Source organism: Empidonax traillii, unplaced genomic scaffold (assembly GCF_003031625.1).
Source record: "Empidonax traillii isolate 1590-97213 ecotype Southwest subspecies unplaced genomic scaffold, ASM303162v1 scaffold630:size906685, whole genome shotgun sequence".
Classification (NCBI taxonomy): Eukaryota; Metazoa; Chordata; class Aves; order Passeriformes; family Tyrannidae; genus Empidonax; species Empidonax traillii.
In genome coordinates this window covers 828,957-846,909 of record NW_020955823.1, presented here as the reverse complement: position 1 = coordinate 846,909, position 17,953 = coordinate 828,957, and the positions used below count along the sequence as shown (strand labels likewise).

General features: G+C 42.1%; 2 protein-coding genes across 10 annotated transcripts in view; one reads left to right on the top strand and one right to left on the bottom strand.

The window, feature by feature from the left end:
- Positions 1-17,953, top strand: part of HNRNPAB (heterogeneous nuclear ribonucleoprotein A/B) — a 28,200-nt gene that overhangs the window by 2,677 nt on the left and 7,570 nt on the right. For 2 of the 6 annotated variants that reach the window (XM_027898919.1, XM_027898917.1), the window contains exons 3-8: positions 742-910; positions 995-1,153; positions 1,575-1,706; positions 3,296-3,404; positions 3,498-3,650; positions 3,729-3,813. In XM_027898919.1, coding sequence (XP_027754720.1) covers positions 742-910; positions 995-1,153; positions 1,575-1,706; positions 3,296-3,404; positions 3,498-3,650; positions 3,729-3,799 — 793 coding nt within the window. In that variant the 3' untranslated portion in view covers positions 3,800-3,813. Of the gene's footprint in view, positions 1-741; positions 911-994; positions 1,154-1,574; positions 1,707-3,295; positions 3,405-3,497; positions 3,651-3,728; positions 3,814-4,068; positions 4,395-17,953 lie in introns of those variants that run through there. The other 4 variants (XM_027898923.1, XM_027898921.1, XM_027898918.1 and 1 more) reach the window with 3 other exon arrangements.
- Positions 6,422-14,954, bottom strand: PHYKPL (5-phosphohydroxy-L-lysine phospho-lyase). Of its 4 annotated transcripts, none has more exons than XM_027898913.1 (13): positions 14,862-14,954; positions 13,236-13,354; positions 12,329-12,488; positions 11,583-11,657; positions 10,747-10,855; positions 10,536-10,652; positions 10,251-10,333; positions 9,775-10,000; positions 9,360-9,514; positions 8,777-8,866; positions 8,428-8,558; positions 7,957-8,013; positions 6,422-6,598 (listed from the first exon to the last, which is right to left on the bottom strand). In XM_027898913.1, exons 1-12 carry the CDS (start codon positions 14,921-14,923, stop codon positions 7,961-7,963), a joined length of 1,380 nt encoding a protein of 459 aa, XP_027754714.1. In that variant the 5' UTR covers positions 14,924-14,954; the 3' UTR covers positions 6,422-6,598; positions 7,957-7,960. The 4 variants fall into 4 exon arrangements, with proteins under 4 accessions (XP_027754714.1, XP_027754716.1, XP_027754715.1 ...); XM_027898915.1 differs by having other exon boundaries at positions 10,747-10,834; XM_027898914.1 differs by having other exon boundaries at positions 6,452-6,741.

Here is a 17,953-nt window from a genome sequence, read left to right as displayed (position 1 = left end):
CTAGAATTTAGTTCTTTGAGATGCAGCTCCTTTTTCAGAGGATATTTTGTATGGGAAAGTGGACAGGGAAGGACTGTGGTGGCCTTTTTGGAAGTAAAGGGTGATAGTGGAGAGGCTCCTGTAGTACTGATGAAAACAGAACTAGATTCAGTAACTAACCAGGAAGAAGAACACAACATAGTAGTTAAGGCAGGTCCAAAGTCCTATCTCGTGTATGTGACTGTTATTGGAGGTCACAGATACTTGGTTCAAATTTTGCAGATTGTTCTTAGCACAAAAATTTATACAGCCATTGGACCAAAACCTTAAAGAGCTGAAATATTTTGCTTTTGATGCCTTACTCTTTGCTGGATGCTTTCAGAGCCGTAGGAACGATCCTGGGTTTTTTGCAAAAACTGAGTTGGCAGTACCTGATAATCAATACTGCTTTGTTCCAAACAACCTGATACTGAAAGAGCATAAATTACTGGTGAGGAATATTTCAGGCAATTTGTGCTGTTTCTTACAGCCTGTAATCAGCTTCAGGGTGCATTGTGGCATTTCCTCAAAAAGAGGGGGACAAACCCACCCTTGTGCACTCCTGTAGTACCACCAGCTTTAGACAAGGGGCAAGTGTTCAGCTTGGCCCAGTGGGTTGTGTTCTGACAGTGCTGCTGAGGGGTGTGCCACTGAGCATCTTGCTGCACGTGCTTTGCTGTAGTCCTTCCTGAATCTAACTGGCTGTTCTCTTTGAAATTTCAGGAAGATGTTTGTTGGTGGCCTCAGTTGGGATACGAGCAAAAAAGACTTGAAAGATTACTTCACCAAATTTGGTGAGGTAACCGACTGCACGATAAAGATGGACCCCAACACAGGAAGATCCAGGGGCTTTGGATTTATTCTCTTCAAAGAACCTGGGAGTGTTGAAAAGGTGAATTTGAACTTCATGGTTTGGATCCTTAGGTTTGAAGGGAAGCTTTTCAGCTTGAATTAACCATACCTAACTGTCTTTCAGGTTCTGGAACAGAAAGAACACAGACTAGATGGCCGACTAATTGATCCCAAGAAGGCCATGGCAATGAAAAAGGATCCAGTGAAGAAAATATTTGTTGGTGGACTAAACCCAGAAGCGACAGAAGAGAAAATCAGGGAATACTTTGGAGAGTTTGGAGAGGTGTGTAATGTTATCCTGGTAAAGCCTGAAACATGTAGTCTCCAGTCGCTATTTAGTTTATTAATACTGTGGAAGTTTCAAAGTGAATTAAGTTCAGATGTATCAAAGCTTCTGTAACTGATCCAGAGGTTTCCCACCTTGAGAGCAATGGTGGCACATACTGCCCTAGATGTTTACAGTGCTACTTGGATACCCTTGCCTTTAACTCACAGCATTTTAGCTGATATTAAAATCAGTCTGAACAGTTAATAAAATAGGAGTCTCTGGTCTGAAGGCCCCTGTTAATATAGAAAGACTCATGCAGCTTTGGTGTTGCATAATATGCATAGAGAGGAAACTTAATAGTTTTACTGTCCCAAATGCATTGTACTTAACTGTTCTGCTAAAATACAAGTCTGAAAATGGCATTTCATGTCTTCAGATTGAAGCGATTGAACTTCCAATGGATCCAAAGACCAACAAAAGGAGGGGATTTGTGTTCATCACTTTCAAGGAAGAGGATCCAGTGAAGAAGGTTTTGGAGAAGAAATTCCACAACGTCAGTGGAAGCAAGGTAGAAACTTTTGACTTAAAACTTTTTGTCTGAGTTCCTAAGCATAATACCACACCATCTGTAGCTTGAAAAGGTTTCTGCAGACCTCTTGTGTCAAGGTACCACATTTACAATAAGGACAGCTTCCAGTTTACCCTGCTGGTGTTTTGCCATAAGTTCAGTCACAGATGATTCTTAGCCAATATTTATGGCTTTAATAATTGCTGTGTTCTAGAGCCTTTTGCATGTGAAGTATCTAATTGCATTTATTAAATATACAAGGAGAAACTGGCTTGTGTAGCAGTATAGGCCATGTCTGTTGATGTGGCTTATTTTCAGCATAGAGCCCTTGCATAATTGCAAGCCTTCCAGACACTAACTTTGTAAGCCTCTGGCTGAAACTGGCTCTGTCTGCCTGGGGGCAGCTTCTGGTTTCTTCCCTCAGAAGCTCCTTTCTTCAGCCCCCCCTTCTCCCAAACCCTTGCCATGTCAACCCTCTACAAGGATTCAGAGAGTGAATGTAAATTTTATGGCAACTTGAACCTGGTCAGCTGGTAGTGGGAATTACTGGAAGAGTGGTGTGAGATGCTGTGAACAGCTCCCTGCTCATCTGAGGGAACAGCTATCAGAGGCTCATGCCTCAAGCTGATGAGGAGAGGACTGGAGGCAAATGATGTGGACTGGCTGGAGGTGTCTTGCCTTGCTCTGAGGCCAGTGCAGTCCATACACATAATTTCAAAGCCCTGTTACTTTGGCTCATGCTGTCTGGCACAGTGACTTAGATTGCGCTTAGACTGGTTTTGATACAGCACAAAATAAACTTTGACAAATGTAATGCACTGATCGAGTCAGTTTGTTTTCAGGAGAGATGAATGTCTCATGCCAAGGAAGCTGATAAATTTCTGTATCTCCTAAACTATGGCCTGTAGTGTCACAGTGATAATAAAAAGCACTTTAAAGGTTCTGTGATGAAGAACTCCAGGCCAGACTTGCTCAGGTGCTGTTGTTCCTTTTGCAGCAGCAGCAGCAGCTTTCATCTTCGACTGTGCACAGATGCAGGAACCAGGCAGCTGACTGACAGCTTGAGCTGCAGCCTGTCTTGGAAATGTCAATTCTGGTTGTTTTTAGCTGTTAGTATTGGATAAGTGATGATTTCAGTGCTGGTAGGGGTACTGTACAGTCCAACCACATGCACAGGGATAGGGTGTGCAAAGGCTGCCAGGAAGACCCTGAGCCTCGTTCATTCAGTGCAGCTCTGGTGAGGTCTGACAGCAACAGCCTTGTCTTGGAGGTTGTGCCAGGTGACAGGGCAGCTTTGTGGCTCCTACAGGAGTGGTGGCATCAGCACCTGTTTCATGGGGAAACTGATGGTAGGAATAGGCAGGATAAAATTCCCTGAAAGCAGAGGCCTCTTGGAAGGGCTGACAGTGACTCCCCTTTCCCCTGTGGCGCAGTAAAGCAGACACTTCTGCGTCAGTGCTGCTCCCTCAGCAGGAGCACAGCATGTCCACCTCCTTTGCCTCCAGAGGAACCTCTGGATTTCCCAGGAGATCAGGGTGGGTGCTGCTGCTCTCAGGACACCTTACATACCCTCCCTTTTTTATTTGCAGTGCGAGATTAAGGTAGCACAGCCAAAAGAAGTGTACCAGCAGCAACAGTTCAGCAGCGGCGGAGGAAGAGGTAGCTATGGAGGAAGAGGCAGAGGTGGAAGAGGCGGCGGTAAGTGCCACACACACTACTTTAGTATGGACACATTCTAAATAAGTTGTGTGTACTAAAATGGGATTTTGTGGATGGTTTTCCCTTCTATAGCTCAAAGTCAAAATTGGAATCAAGGTTATGGCAATTACTGGAACCAGGGTTATGGGAATCAAGGATACGGCTATCAGCAAGGTTATGGTGGCTATGGAGGCTATGATTATTCAGGATATGGGTATTATGGATATGGACCAGGCTATGATTACAGTAAGTAAAGAGAACTGTATTGGGTATAAGCAAACGTAACTAATTAGCAGTTTAATGCATTTGTTCTCTTGTTCATAGGTCAAGGCAGTGCAAATTATGGGAAGACACCAAGACGTGGTGGTCATCAGAATAACTACAAGCCATATTGATCAAACTTATTCAGGTATGCAGTGGCATGGTCTCTTTTGGAAAATGACTGCATAGGTTTTGTATACAATGCTGTAGATGGATACTTCAGTTCTGTACCAAATTTAACTTTACAATAAATTTCTATGGCCTGTTAAATGTGCATCTTACTTGGAAGAGCTCCCTGGAAATGTTTTACATGTTTATTACTTACAGATAACTAGTTGTCTAGACAGTGTGGTGTGTAAATTTCAGCATTGCTGAAGATATTAATTAATGATTTTATTAATAGGTTAAACTGAAACTGATTTTGAGGGTCTGCTTAAAGCTGCAGCTCTGCATCTAGGGACTGCCTCTTGGAGTTAACAGTGGACTCTGCATTACTCCAGTTGTACAGAATGAGATGCATCTTAGGGAACCAGTGTCACTTTCCACCTTTTTATTTTGTATTGTTTTTGTGTCATACATTTCCTGTAACGGAAGTGTTAATTTTACTGTACTTTTTGGTACCTTTTTGGAATCTAATGTATTGTAAGGTATTTTACATGTGTTCTGATTCACCATGACATGGATATTGAAGCTATCCTAGCTTTTTGAAATAAAAAAGGCGTAATCTAGTGTCTTGTGCCATTCTTCAGCTTATGTGTTAGTAAAACCAGTTCCTGGTCCCAGAACTTAGCTCATGGCAGTACCTGGATAGGTGAAGAGTTGTGCTTCAATGTTTTTAACCTTAAAACTAGAAGGCTGTGTTGGTAGTTGTGCTCACTTGCAGTTAAGTGGCAGCTGAAACTTGCAGTCACTGCTGCCTGGAGTTTGTGGAGGAGAGCTGAGGTGTGAGGAGCCCCAGCTGTTGGGGCTGTGCTGGTGAGCAGGTGGCTCTGCCCTAGGGGGCTCAGTGGAGCTGTGTTGGTGTCTGCGTTGGGCTCTGCTTGGAGGAGCCAGAGGTGGAGGTTTTAGGTAGGGCTTGGGGAGCCTGGACAGCATTGCAGGAGGAAGCCAAGAGGTGTGGAAGAAGCTGGGGCTGCACTCCCTTCGTGTGTCACTGTCTCCAGTCTGAGACTTGTCTCCAAGTTGCTGATAATATGTATATACCTGCCTTGAAAGGCAGGTTGGACAGACATTAAATTACCAATGCAAAGGTGAATTTTTGCAGCCTTTTTGTGTATCAAAGGAGGTGAAAAGAACTTCACTACAGTTGTGGGTTGAAAAAAACCCATCTCTTTCTGTAGAGATGAGTGACCAGCTAGAAATAAGCTTTCCTTTTTTGACTAGTTCACTATTTCAAGGCAATAACTGCCATGTGATTTGCCTGTCTTGTTGCAGAATAGTCCCAGTCTCAGATTTATAAATAAAGTAGCAAGCTCTGCTGCACAAAGTAAACTTCTAGTGTTTGTTGCAGTGATTAATTTGGGTTTTTTTCCCTTTTAAAGCTAAAACATGACAATTTTTTTTCCTTGTAATGTATCTCTTTGATGCCCAGAAGTGGAAACAACCCAAGTAACTAAGACAAGAAATAAACAGATGTTACTAGTGACCTTTTCAGGTTTTTTAGCAAGAGATGCAGCTACTTCTGCAGGGACTAAAATCTGCTGCTCCCTGCTGGCTGTCCTTGAAAAGAAAAACCTGCTTGTAAAGTTAGAATCTGTCTGTAAGATTCTTGCTGGGTTAAGCAGAAATCTTGAGCATTAAAAAACAGATTTTAAATCTAATAGTTGGGAACTTTACAGCAAGACCTGTAACTTCAATCCCAAGTTACTTGCAAAAAAAAAAAATAAAAAAAATTGCAGAGCACTGAAACAAATGAGTACAGTATTTAAAGGTATTACTGTCTCAAGATGCAAAATTTCGATGCTTTATTGCATATTCTTACTGGTTTTTCTATGAAATAAGAGGTAGCGGAATATTTTTGTAGCCAACACCTGGCTCTCCAAGGGGAGGTTTGCACAGTACCAGGCCCATCCTGCTGCAGCCCCTCGGTGTCCTAGCAAGAGTTTGTCAGCTGGCTGTTCCTGTGCTGGATTTTGGAAGTTGGTTCTCAGGTAATGCTTCCTTGACAGGTGATGAGGCCTAAGGCAGAATCTGAGGATCCTGGTACTTAAATGCAGAGCTGGCTTTTCCCTTTCTTTGTGTGACAAGTTTATGATACAAAGAACATGTACTTGCCTGGTGAAAGCAAAGGCATGTACGCAAGGTTGTTGTTTATGGCTCTAATCTAATCTTAATTTACTAATCCTGCTTGGATGCTTCTGGAGGACAGACTTTGTACGAACTGGTTTGGGAACGAGGGCCCTCGGCTGTCTGTTCCTCATGCATTTGATGTTAGGAAATTTGGGACTGAAGTTTTTTGACTTAATCTGGTTGTTGAGACTGAATTTAGTGCTGCCAGGGCCCCTGTTATGGCACTAGTGGCTGAAACTGGTCAGAAGAGCCTGGGTGTACTGGTGGCTAGACTGGTGTTGGCATAGGCAGCTGGAGGTGGAAACACATGAGAGAACCCACTGGGTCATCTTAATTTGAAAAAGTCATAACCTGAAAGAGCATGAATTTAGAAATTGTAGTTTACGGTAGCCACTAGAAAGATACTCCTTTATAATCAGTTTTAGATACAACTGCTTTAAATCAAAGGCAATTCCACACTGCCAGAATTGAGACAAGCTCTTGTAAAATTTATTTCTCCTAAAGATTTTACTAAAAACAAGATAATTGAAAATAACAAAATTAAAGGTGACTTATCTGGTCTAAGACATGCTAGGATTGAAGATTAAATGTGATTATAGTAGAATAATGTTTCTTAGTAGTAGATCTTGAACATTGTTTGAAACCTATGGAAAGAAAATAATGTTATGTTTTTTTGTAAAAGTATCATTAAAAGAAATCTACTTCATTGCCTCATTTTCGCTTACATTATATGTAAGTGTCTTACTAGTACTGTACTTAGTAAGAGGCTTTTTGCATTCTTGGTTTCCTGTAGAGAATAAAAGCATTTTTCTTGCTTAGTTTAGATTACAGACAAGCACATTAAGTCATCAGGCCTCTAAGTTACACTGGCACTGTTAAGTAATCTTTCTGTTCCTAAGAATTAGTAGTATAAACAGCTGTATGTCTTTCCATTAACTTGTTAAATAAAATATTAACACATTTTTCTTGTGCCTGCTATACTAATATTACACTGCACTAAAAGCACATCTCTCCTTAGCTCAGGGCTGTAGCACTTTAAATATTGTGGTGGTTGAGACCACCACGGACTGCATGATCAGAGTGATCACATCAGCTACGTTCCTGTCTGCTGTCTGGAGTTTTACTAAACATGTGGTTGTCTTTCAGTCAGAGTAGGTTGAACAAGAACTAAAGGTACCAAAGGGTGTTGTTGCCAAGGTGTAACTAACACTGTACTCGTGAGTGTGTGGCAAACTGCAGTTGCAGGTAGCTGTCCTCTCCCAGCAACCTATGGAGGCACCTCAACAGATGAAGACTTAGGAGGCTTTAAAGACTTAACAGGACTCGTGTTACTCTGATGCCCACAAACCTCTGACTAGGGGTAAATTGATGCTGAAGCATGAGATACCAGCCATGAACCTGAAATGATCCCACCAAGTAGGGAAAAAATGCTCAAGGGAACAGAAGGGAACACCATTTCCTAGTCAGATGTTAAATAAAACACAAAAGCACCACTCACAGCTCTTCACAGAGCTGTTAGCATTAGTGGAGGGTCCCAAAGTGCGGGATGCAGATGCCCTGATGGGCAGGTAAGGGGGAGATCTGCTGAGAGGTAGTTGTGCAGCTGGACCAGCTTCTGTCTGGAGATAATGGCACTGAGGATAAAAGCTCTGTGTTGGTGTTGATGTGCATGTCATCTGCATGCCAAGGGTTAATCCCAGTCACTCTGAAAGCTTCCCAGCCCAGCACAGCCTGCTGTGGGGGCAATCATGTCTGGGACATGTTGGACCTGGCTCAGAAGCAGATGAGCACACACACACACTGGGAGTGTCAGCCTCTGACAGAAAGGAGCTGTGAATGCCAGATGTGCACAAGTCTGGGCCATGCCACGAGACTGCCTGAAATTCCTGCAAACTAACTGCAAGTAAAAGCACCTCTCAGGAGGCTTTTTCTGACAATGCTTGTGGAGTTACGTATAGGAACCTTGCTTTTAAATTAGTACTGGGTGACTAGAGATAAATACCTGCTCAGGTAGAACAAGTAGATGTTTTCTGTTGGTTCAGATATCCTTTTTCCATATCTGGAGAGAGAATAAGCAACAACTTAGCAAAATCACGAGAAAAGTTTTTGCACTAACTTTGTTAGTGCTAATTGTATAGAAATTGTATAAAAAGCTAAATGGCAAATGCACACAAATTATGGCTTTTGGGAATATTTGGACAGTTTTTACCAGTTGCCCTTGTTCAGATAGGTAAACACTTAAATCTCAGCCAGAGCAAAGCTATTTTAAAATGAGGCATGTGCTGCATCTGTGGAGGAAACAGTTTTGTTAGAAAACTTCAAACCAGAGTAATTTAGAAGGGAGGGTTGTGTGCCCTGCATCTGCCATCTTGGCTCTATTTTAGCACCTCTGAAAAGCAGGTTGAGTAGCTCAGCAGTGCCTGAGAGGCAGTTCAACCCATCCTCTATTTTTGAGGGTTTTGATCAGTTCTACCTGTTAGTATCTTGTCCATTGTTTCCACAACAAATTTTGCATCCTCCATATTGAAGCACATTGGGGGCTTGAATTTCAGCACATTTCTTCCTGGTCCATCTGTACTCAGTAGAATATGTTCTTCCTTAAGTCTGGAAAGGGCAATTACAAACAATCATGTTTACCTTCACCTGTAGTTCAGAAGAACGTGCAAGAACCAGCATGGGGTCTGTCATGCAGTGCCTTTCTCCACTCACTGGTTACTTTTTTGGCCAGATTGCTGTATTTTAACAGCTACTGAGGGGCAACGGTAGTCTGGAGCTGTGTGCTTGTCTCCCACGCTGGGGAACTCCATGATTGTCCCACGTACCTTGTTATCAGGTGCTCTGCTTCTGCTGGGGCTGGGGTCCTTTCTGCCTGGTCCTTGATTAAATCCACTCCAATGAATAAGCCACAACCCCTTGAAAAGAAATAAGAACAGTCACTCTGTGTGATCTGCAAGTGAACTAAAATCCAGGTTTTTGTAAGACCAGGCCTTTACTGCATGAGAATTACCTGATGTTTGGCTACTGATAGAAAAGGGTTTGCTGTTTTGAAGAAATGTGGTGATACAATATAGACCTGTCTGCTCAGAAGGGCGGCACAAGGCAGGACGTTCAGTGTGTTTTCCATCTAGCTCATCACTTCTGTACTTTGTGCACTTGACGTAAAAGTTCAAACAGGAAAGTGAACTCAGGTAGCAGCTAATAAATTGATAAACCAGTACTGACCCAGTGGCAAAGTATAAGAAGCTTTTGATAAGCTCAAGTTTATTTTAATCTAACGTACAGCAGGCTGTTTATTTGTGCTGAAAACACAAATTTAAATAATTTCTCCAAACATCTATTGGACTGAGTTGTTTGACTGCACCAAATAAAAAAAGTAGGTAAAAATGTAAATTAAGGCGCTGATACCTGACATCACCAATGATGGGATGCTTGATTTGCTGCTCCTTGAGTAGCTTCATCAAGAAGTTGCCAACCTCTGTGGCGTGATCCTGAAGGTGTTCCTTCTCAATCACATCCAGCACAGCCAATCCAATGGCACATGAAACAGGGTTTCCACCAAACTGAGCCCAGGAAAGGAACATACAGAGCCAGGGAAAGGGAAGAGAGATCCAATGGTGTCACTGGAAGTGTAGCCTCAGTGCTAGAGTGAGCTTACTACCACTTTGATCAGATGGAGTCAGTGAATAGAGTCATTTACCAGAAAGATAGAGATGGAAATCATACAGTAACTGTGGTAAATATTAATAAAATATCACTAAATATTAATAACAACACTGCATTATTAATTTTTAAAGGAGAGTTTGGGCAACTCTTTACTTACTGTATTAAAATACTCCACTCCTGTGGCTGCAAATGCTTCTGCAATTTCCTTTGTGGTTGCTACACAGGCAAGAGGGTGCCCATTTCCTATTGGTTTCCCCATAGTGACAATGTCAGGTGTAAAGTCTTCTCCCTGAAGCTGGAATGCCCAAAAGTGCTTCCCAACTCTGCCAAAGCCAACCTGAATTTCATCAGCAATAAATACGCCTCCTGCCTTGTGCACATGCCTATAACAAGAGATGTTATTGTCTCCTGAGAGGAAAGAGAACATGGTATTTACTGATCAGGAGCGTGCAGAAAGCATTAGTTGGCAAACTTTCAGGAAACAAACCTGTACAGCCTTATGTTCCAGATCATGTGTTTAAAAGCGAAAGTTTACATTCTAACATGCAGGCTTAGGTAGTTTCCTGCTTGTCTCTTATCTCTGTTTAGCAAATATGTGAAATTTAAAAAGCTAAGGTAACGAATGACACTTACTGTGCAACCTTTTGAAAATAACCTGCTGGTGGAATGATTTGACCTCCCACGCTTGGTAGAGACTCAGCAAAAAATGCAGCAATCTGAAACACAGGTAGCATGTGATGTTTAAACACAGTAGAGAAACTTGTGGAGCAAGCTCTTTGTCCTGAGCTGGTTTTTGCATTATGATGTGATCTTTTCTTTTTGACAAGTCCATACCCCTTAGCTCAGTAACCCTGAACGGCACTGACAGTCACATTCATTTCTAAGGCAAGACAAATGGTTAAGAAAGTAACTTTTTACCTTTCTACCTCTCTTATGTGCATGATCAATAATATTTTTCACTTCATCAGCATAGGCTGTCACTGAATCTTCATGGTCTTCTCTATAAAGTCCTCTGAATGTGTCTGGAACAGGAGCCTATGCAAAGGAACAATACCAAATATTCAATATATCACAAATATAACTTCATTAAATTGAGAAGTAATTGATAGATATAGGCTGGAGTACATACCACGTGGACCCATTCCTTTTGTCCTTCTAGATTTCTGAATTTATATGGGCTTATGTCAATCAAAGATGTCAGATGTCCATGGTAAGCACTTAAAAAACAATTGGCAGAACTAGACAGTAATTTCCTTAGTATCAAGAGTTGTTCAGGATTAGCATTACAGATAGTGAGGAGTAATCAGGTTCTGTTACTTGGTAGGAAATACAGTCACTTAAGCTGAGCTCTGCGGTTTCTGTCAAGCTTAGTAGTTATGTGGATTTTTGTTGGTGTATCTGAATAGAAGGGATGCAGAAGGACAGGACTGGTCACCGGTTTGCCTGCACTGGTGACAGATCCCTGCAGGGTAAGTCAGGAGCAGTATTACAAGATTGCAGAACAACTGGAAGGGCCTATTTCTGAATATCCTCCACCGATGGAGCTGCCAGTGTCTGTGGGCATCCTGTTCAAATATTTGACCATCTTCATGGTAAAAGAGTTTTCCCTATGTCTCATCAAAATTCCTCAGGTTTCAGCTTCTGTATTAAATCTTTTTTTTTCTGTCACCACACATCTTCAGGACTGGCTCCATCTTTTTTGCCCCTTCCCTTGGCACAGCTGTAGTTGCAGTAGGATCTCCCTGGCTCTCTCTTGCAGCTGAACAAATCCAGCACCTCTTACTCTTGTGGCTCCCCAACCACAGCTCTCTGGGCTGCTCTCACAAACACTGAACAGAGGGAAAAATTACTCCCCTCAGCTTCCAGGGTAATCTTTCTACTACCAGAGGGTTTCAGGAATGCTCTGACCTTGGGCTGAAACTGAGCCTTGTTCCCCAAAGCAGATGAAATTGCCGGTGTACTTACTGATCTAACACGATGACATCCTCGTGCCTTGTGTACTGTCGTGCCAACCTCAGGGCAAGATCGTTGGCTTCAGATCTGCAATTGGAAAATTCAGGAAATGTTTCATTGAGGATGTGTCCTGAGTTTGGAAAACTGAACCTCCCTTGCCATGCTGTTTGTGTCTCCTAAGAACAGACAGAACTCGATGCATGTTTTGCACAGATCCCTTAGAAATTGGCACCAATTAGGCAGGACTGGTGTCAGAATCTGAATTCTGACTGAATTCACCAGAACAGAATCCACCTTAAAAAGCTCAGTGCAGAAACTACTTTGGAAACAGTTTGGGTTTTTTTCTCCTAGCTGTAGCTTACTTGAGAATATGACACACACACACACCCCCTCCAGCAGAAATAATGCATTGGTACATTTAATTTTGGATATAATTTCCAAGTCAGAAGACTAGTCAGACCAGAACTATACAGTAAATATTTACATTGCTGTTTTGTAGTCCAAGGCCTTACAAATGGAATAAACTCCTTCTTAAATAAAGCATTAGTTTAATTCCCAGGTAGACAGCTTGCTAAGTGTGAAGCTCAGTCACTGAACTTCTGAAAATAACCAGTTTCTCCAAAAACCAACACCCCAAACAATGTCAGTATCGAGTCATCCACCACACCAACACAAATTGGCTGTTAATAAGCAAGTGTTGTACTTGTTTGTATATACCCAGTAAAACCCCAGTATCAATTCTGATGTTCCCAACTTACCCAGAATTCAAAAAATAGAAGATGCATAACTTCTCAGGTAGTGTTTTTGAAAGTCTCTCTGCATAATCTACCAAGTTGTCATGAAGGTAACGAGAATTTGTATTTAACAGCTGATTCTGTTCATGGGCTGCTTTAATTATATCAGGGTGACAATGCCCAACTGCAAGAGAATGTCGAGAGTGGTTTGACAGTTCTTGAATACTGCCCACATTGTTCATTCATGTACCAATTTAATACTTTTATGATGACTGTGATTTCCTCAGTGGGGCCTTAATGACATTGTCAGCAGCAGACAGTGATGGTACACTTTGTAACATGGGTTTGCCCCTTGGAAGGTTTGAAGTTGCCTGCTACTGTACCTGAAGGTTTGTAGTTAGTACTGACAATTGATGTGTTAAAACAAATAGTGTCTGATTTAATACTTGGATGTAGACATTGACGTAATTTAGGAGTTTGGGAACATGTTTTACCATCAAAGAAGTACTAGTCCTGGTAGGGCTTAGGTTTGAGAGATTTCAAATCCTGTGAGAAAGCAGCAGTGACTTAATAATACACAATTAAGGCACCACACTGAGCAGTGGTCCTGTGACTGTACACTTATCAGTAACTTTTACAAACACAACAAAATGCCATTTGTTAGTTTTACAGGGAAGTGCTTTACTTGAGTTTCCATGGAAAAAAATCTGAACATTTAAGATACATTTCTAGGAAAACCGATCAGGGAGCAATTCTGGAAAGCACATTCACACAGAAATTCAAACCAACCACAGTTCCCTGGAACTACAGGCACAAGAAGGGTCCCTTCTACTTTTCCAACTAAGCACAATGGAACAGTGGCAAAAGTACTGATTGTTCCTTGTTCTGCTTAGAAAAACAAGGCATCACATAACATTTGACTTTAGCTTACCGTGAGCAACGTTGTTTATGCAGTCAAGGTATTGTCTTCCATCCTCATCATACATATACTGGCCTTTTGCCTTCACAATCTTCAGTGGATCACTGGAGAAAAACAGCTTGCAGGAAGAGCTGTAACAGGCATCAGAAAGCAAAATAAATCTTGGTGAGTTTAGTTTATCCTGCTGGTAATATTTTCAGTTCAGTTAATAAAGACATTTTCCCCTGTTTGTGGGCATGTGCTGTCATCCTGCTTCTGGCCCCTAAAACAAAGGCCTTGGGCTCTAAAGCAATTCAGATTTTATTAGATTTACAGGCAAAACCCCCCAGAATGAAAATCCTTCTCTAGGAATCCAGCCCCAGCACACAGTAGAACTCACCTCTAAAGTTTCATCCTGTCTTTACTGTGGCTCCTTCCTTACCTTACTCTGCCCTTCGTGTTATGAAACCCTCTTTGGTGTCTCTTATCTTGTAATTGTTTTTATGGTGTTCTTTTTATTATTGCCAAGGTCCTGGTTTTCCAGACAGTTTAGTGCAGGTGAATGTTACAGCTGTATAAAGCTTCACTTGCCTTATTTAAAGCACTCTGATTTTCTTAGGCTGAGTCTACCTACGTGCATTTGTTTTGTTTCACTTTTTAAACCAACTGGCAAACAAGTAAAATTGAAGCACGTCTGTTTAAGTAGGAGCTGCAGAGATTTGACTCTGAATGGCAATGCCAAACTTCCATACTGCATTTACTAAAAGATTGCTTATACAAAAGTGATTTGACTGTGATTACAAAGCTATTGTCAAATGAACAACAAAGGACAAAGTGAGAAACTGCTTCACTATCCCTCCCCTAAGGAATCCAATACTTTCTGTGTCAGCTGGCATAGAATGGTAAAACAGTTGGGGTTTTTTTGTTACCCTGACTGTTCAAAGGTGCTAAGAAACTGCTTCCAGAGGCCTGGTCTTTGTTGCCAGTGGCAGGGCAAAGCAGCTGGAAAAAAGATTAAAATACCTGGAGTGGTGTTTTTCAGGTGTGTGTAACTGGCACATTTCTAATTCCAGCATTTACTTTCAGCCTAATTTCTGGATTTATAAAACACATAAAAGTAGCCTTATAGTTTTTTAATATATATGATATGAAAGTATTCCTAGAGTTAAATATAGTTCTGCTGCCTTTCCTGGTGGGTCGTCTACATAACAAAGACTTTTTTGGGTTGGTTGAAACACTACCAATAAATGGAAGTTTGGAAGTGAGTCTCGTAGTCCATCCTCTCGGAGTGGGCAGAGATATGTTGTTAATTATTGTTAACACCGCGTTTTTGGTGTACTGAGTTTTCTCACAGACGGGCTATAACAGCAGGGGAGCTGTTCTAGCCTGGCCCAGCACGACCTGGCAGCCCCAGCCGTGCTGGGGAAGCGCTTTCTAAGCAGTTTAGTGTCTACACCGGCACGCTCGCTATCATACGGGTTTTACGCTTGAGTTTCATAATGCCCCTCGTTAAGAAACGCTAATTGCCGTTAATTACCGCGCCTCGGCGGTGCTCGGCCCGGCCGTGCGGGCTCGGCGCGGCCCCCGCGATGGCGCTGGGCTCGGCCCCGCTCCCGCGGCCACGTCAGGCGGAGCGCCCGCCCCTCCCGCAGCACTCACCCGATCAGCCGCCGCCGCTCCGACAGGGTCTGCTGCCGGCAGCGCGGCTGGGCCGCCCGCATGGCCGGGGAAACGGGCCGGGCCGGGCCGGGAGAGCAGCGGAGCGATGGAGGGAGGGCAGGGCAGGGCAGGGCGGGGGAGCGGCCGCCTCCCGCGGGGGCCGGGCCGTGAGGGGAGGGCGGGACCGGCACACGGGCTCTGCCCGCCCTTATCGCCCAGCACAGCCCCGGCGATACCCCCGGCACGGCTGGGGCAGCCCGGGGTGCGAACACACCGGGAACTCGCCCGGCCCGGGCATGGCGCTCCCCTCACCGGGAGAGGCTGAGCCCTCCGGGACCCCTCAAACCGCACCCCGATCCCTCTGGGCTACAGCGCCTTCAGCACCTTTAGTACAGCCAGGGCACCCTCCTTCCAAAATACACGCCAGGGAAGCGGCTTTTACAGCTGAGAATCATTTGAGGGGTTAACCTGCCTGTTAGAAGTGAAGTAGTTAGTTGTTCAACACGTGCTTGACCATTTAAACAAAAGTAAAACCAGTATTTATATGTTGCACCTCTGTGTTTGGTCGGTGGCAGATAAAAGCAGACCTGACTGACGACTCCTTAAAAGCCAGTCCAAGGACTGGCAATAGTTAGGATTCAAAGAGGAAATGCTGTCGTCAGATTAGAATGGTTATTCCTCTGTTCCTGTTCGACTGGAATTACCGAAAGAAAAACAGGGAGATGATAACCAGAAGGGAGGTTCTGGGATAGGTTAAGTTCTGCTACTGTGTAGGTGTTGTATCCATAACCAAATCCATCAATTTAGCCAGATTCATTCTAAAAAATGCTACAATTTTTTCTTTTCCTTCCAAGTACTCATTCACATTCTTTTGCTGACAACATCTGTTCAGGTGTTTTTCTAAACAAAGCAGACCCTTTAAAAATTACTCTTGGCAGACTTTGCTGACCAGCTACAGCCACTAAAATTATCTCTAATTGCAACTAGTCGATAAACACAGGAGCAATTTAAACTTTGTATAATATGGAGAATGCAAAACCAAATTGCTGTGCACTCAAAAGTTAGATTGAATTTAGGAAGTCAAACCCAGTTGTTCCATAAAAAGGTTTTAAGTAACAAAAGACAGTGGAGAAAAGGTTAATTATGGCTGTTAATCTTTATTTGAACTCTTGTCTGGTTAAGATATTTACTGGCTATTTATAGGAACAACCTGAACATTTACAATTTGGAAAGTTTACTCTTGGTTACAAATGCAGAGTTCATTATACATATTCACACAACTGCAAAAGTAATCTGTACAGAGAGACCATTTTTTAAAAACTAGTCTTTGCTTTTATTAAAAAAAAGCACAAGAAAAAAATTTTTTTTTTGAGGTCTCAAGGTAATGTATTGTCCATTACAGCTTTAATAGAAATACATGATGCAGTACTAATTAATACCATTTTAACATGTTAAAACAATGGATAAGAAATACTGTTATTAATGCCTTCATTTTTAAAGTAGTTGTTCCCCAAAGAAATGAGTAAATAGAATAATTTTCATGGCACATAACACGATTAAAAAAAGTCACAAAAAGTTTGCAAGTAGAGATGTTAAATACATTTTCTGCATTTTTAATATCCATATATAGATTTAGTCAGCTTTGTATAGAATACCATGTAAATACATTCAAAACAAAACTAATTTTGGCAAGGTGTCCACGCTGCACACACACAAACAGCCCTTTCTCCTCTGAACAGCCTCCCTGGAGTGATGCAACCACTCCACAGATGAGGGACACTTGCATAACAGGGTAGAGGATTAAGCTCTACTGGCATAATTTCCAAACAAATATGGACGGAGAAGGCACACACTGCATGTATTTTTCTACAAATAAGTAAGGTTTTCAGTCAGATTTTAAGTACCAGCAGGTACAGTTTCTCAAATGTTGGTGTGCATGCCACTTTTATAATATTTCTGTGTCCAAATAAATGGATATAGAATGGACATAGAGCAGGTTTTGACTGTGGTGTTTTGTGCTGAACTTTCCTCATACTGAAGATTTTTGATTTTTTTAGGTTAGCAGGAAAAGAACCCCAAATAGTAACAAAAAAAATTACCTGTTATGGAATTGTCTGTAAAACTGCACTCTATGAAACAAACCAGCAAACACAACAGGACTCCAACTCCCATTCTGAGTGATGGCAGTTCACCACCTCTTCTACTAAATTCACAAATTCAGTGGGTAATGTGGATGCTTTTGCTTTGCAAAACCAGGCCCTAATTTTTTTAATATAATTGCAGAAATGCAAGTTTGATACAGACTTGCCTACACTTCATAAATTCATATAAAATGCACTTTTCAAATGCAGTATTTACCAGTATATAAAAAATCAGCAAGGGATATTACTGTCATTTACAGATGCTTGGGCCATCTCCATTTTCAGTTTCTGTTCATTATCTACATTATGTAAGAAACCACACACTGACACACTGTTCCACGAAAATATGCAACTATGAGGCAACTTAACAAACAGGAATTAATTGTTGTCCTAAGACATAGGAAAACCGCAAATGTTACTAATATAATTCTTGTTCCATTGTTATTCCACTCTCCTGTCAATAATTCAACTTATTATGCATGGAAAACTCAAGTTTCCCAGCTTTCCCAAGCTCTCCCCAGTAGTATACAATAATATAATCTATTAAAGTCCTTCTTCCATTGATTTTTAAGTCAGGTTTTCAGCACTTGCTTTAGCTGCAGGTTACACAACATTTACACACCCCTTATAAGCACATGGAAAAGCTGCAGTAGCTCACCTGGGGATGTGAAAACACTGCAGTTTTTAGCTTACAAATCTAAATGGTCACCAGGGTAAATAAAGCTTAGGGAAATGGATTTTTTTACTGCCTGGTTTGCCTCAGTCTGCAGTAAATTCCCTGAAGCAGAGCTGGGAATCATTTCAAACAAATTCTGGCCAGGTTCAGTGCAGTGCCAGGGACACAATTAGAAGGCAGGTGACTCCAGCAAATGACACTGAGACTGGACTAACCAGAGTGACCAGATGTTTCCCTCTGCCCCCTCCTTTTTGTGAAAAAGAAAAAAACCCGGA

Coding starts and splice junctions, on each gene's coding strand:
- PHYKPL (XM_027898913.1), bottom strand. CDS start 14,923: ATGCGGGCGGCCCAGCCGCGCTGCCGGCAGCAGACCCTGTCGGAGCGG. Junction 12,489..13,235: donor CATAAACAACGTTGCTCACG/GTAAGCTAAAGT, acceptor ATTCTCTTGCAG/TTGGGCATTGTCACCCTGAT. Junction 11,658..12,328: donor TTCTATTTTTTGAATTCTGG/GTAAGTTGGGAA, acceptor TTCCAATTGCAG/ATCTGAAGCCAACGATCTTG.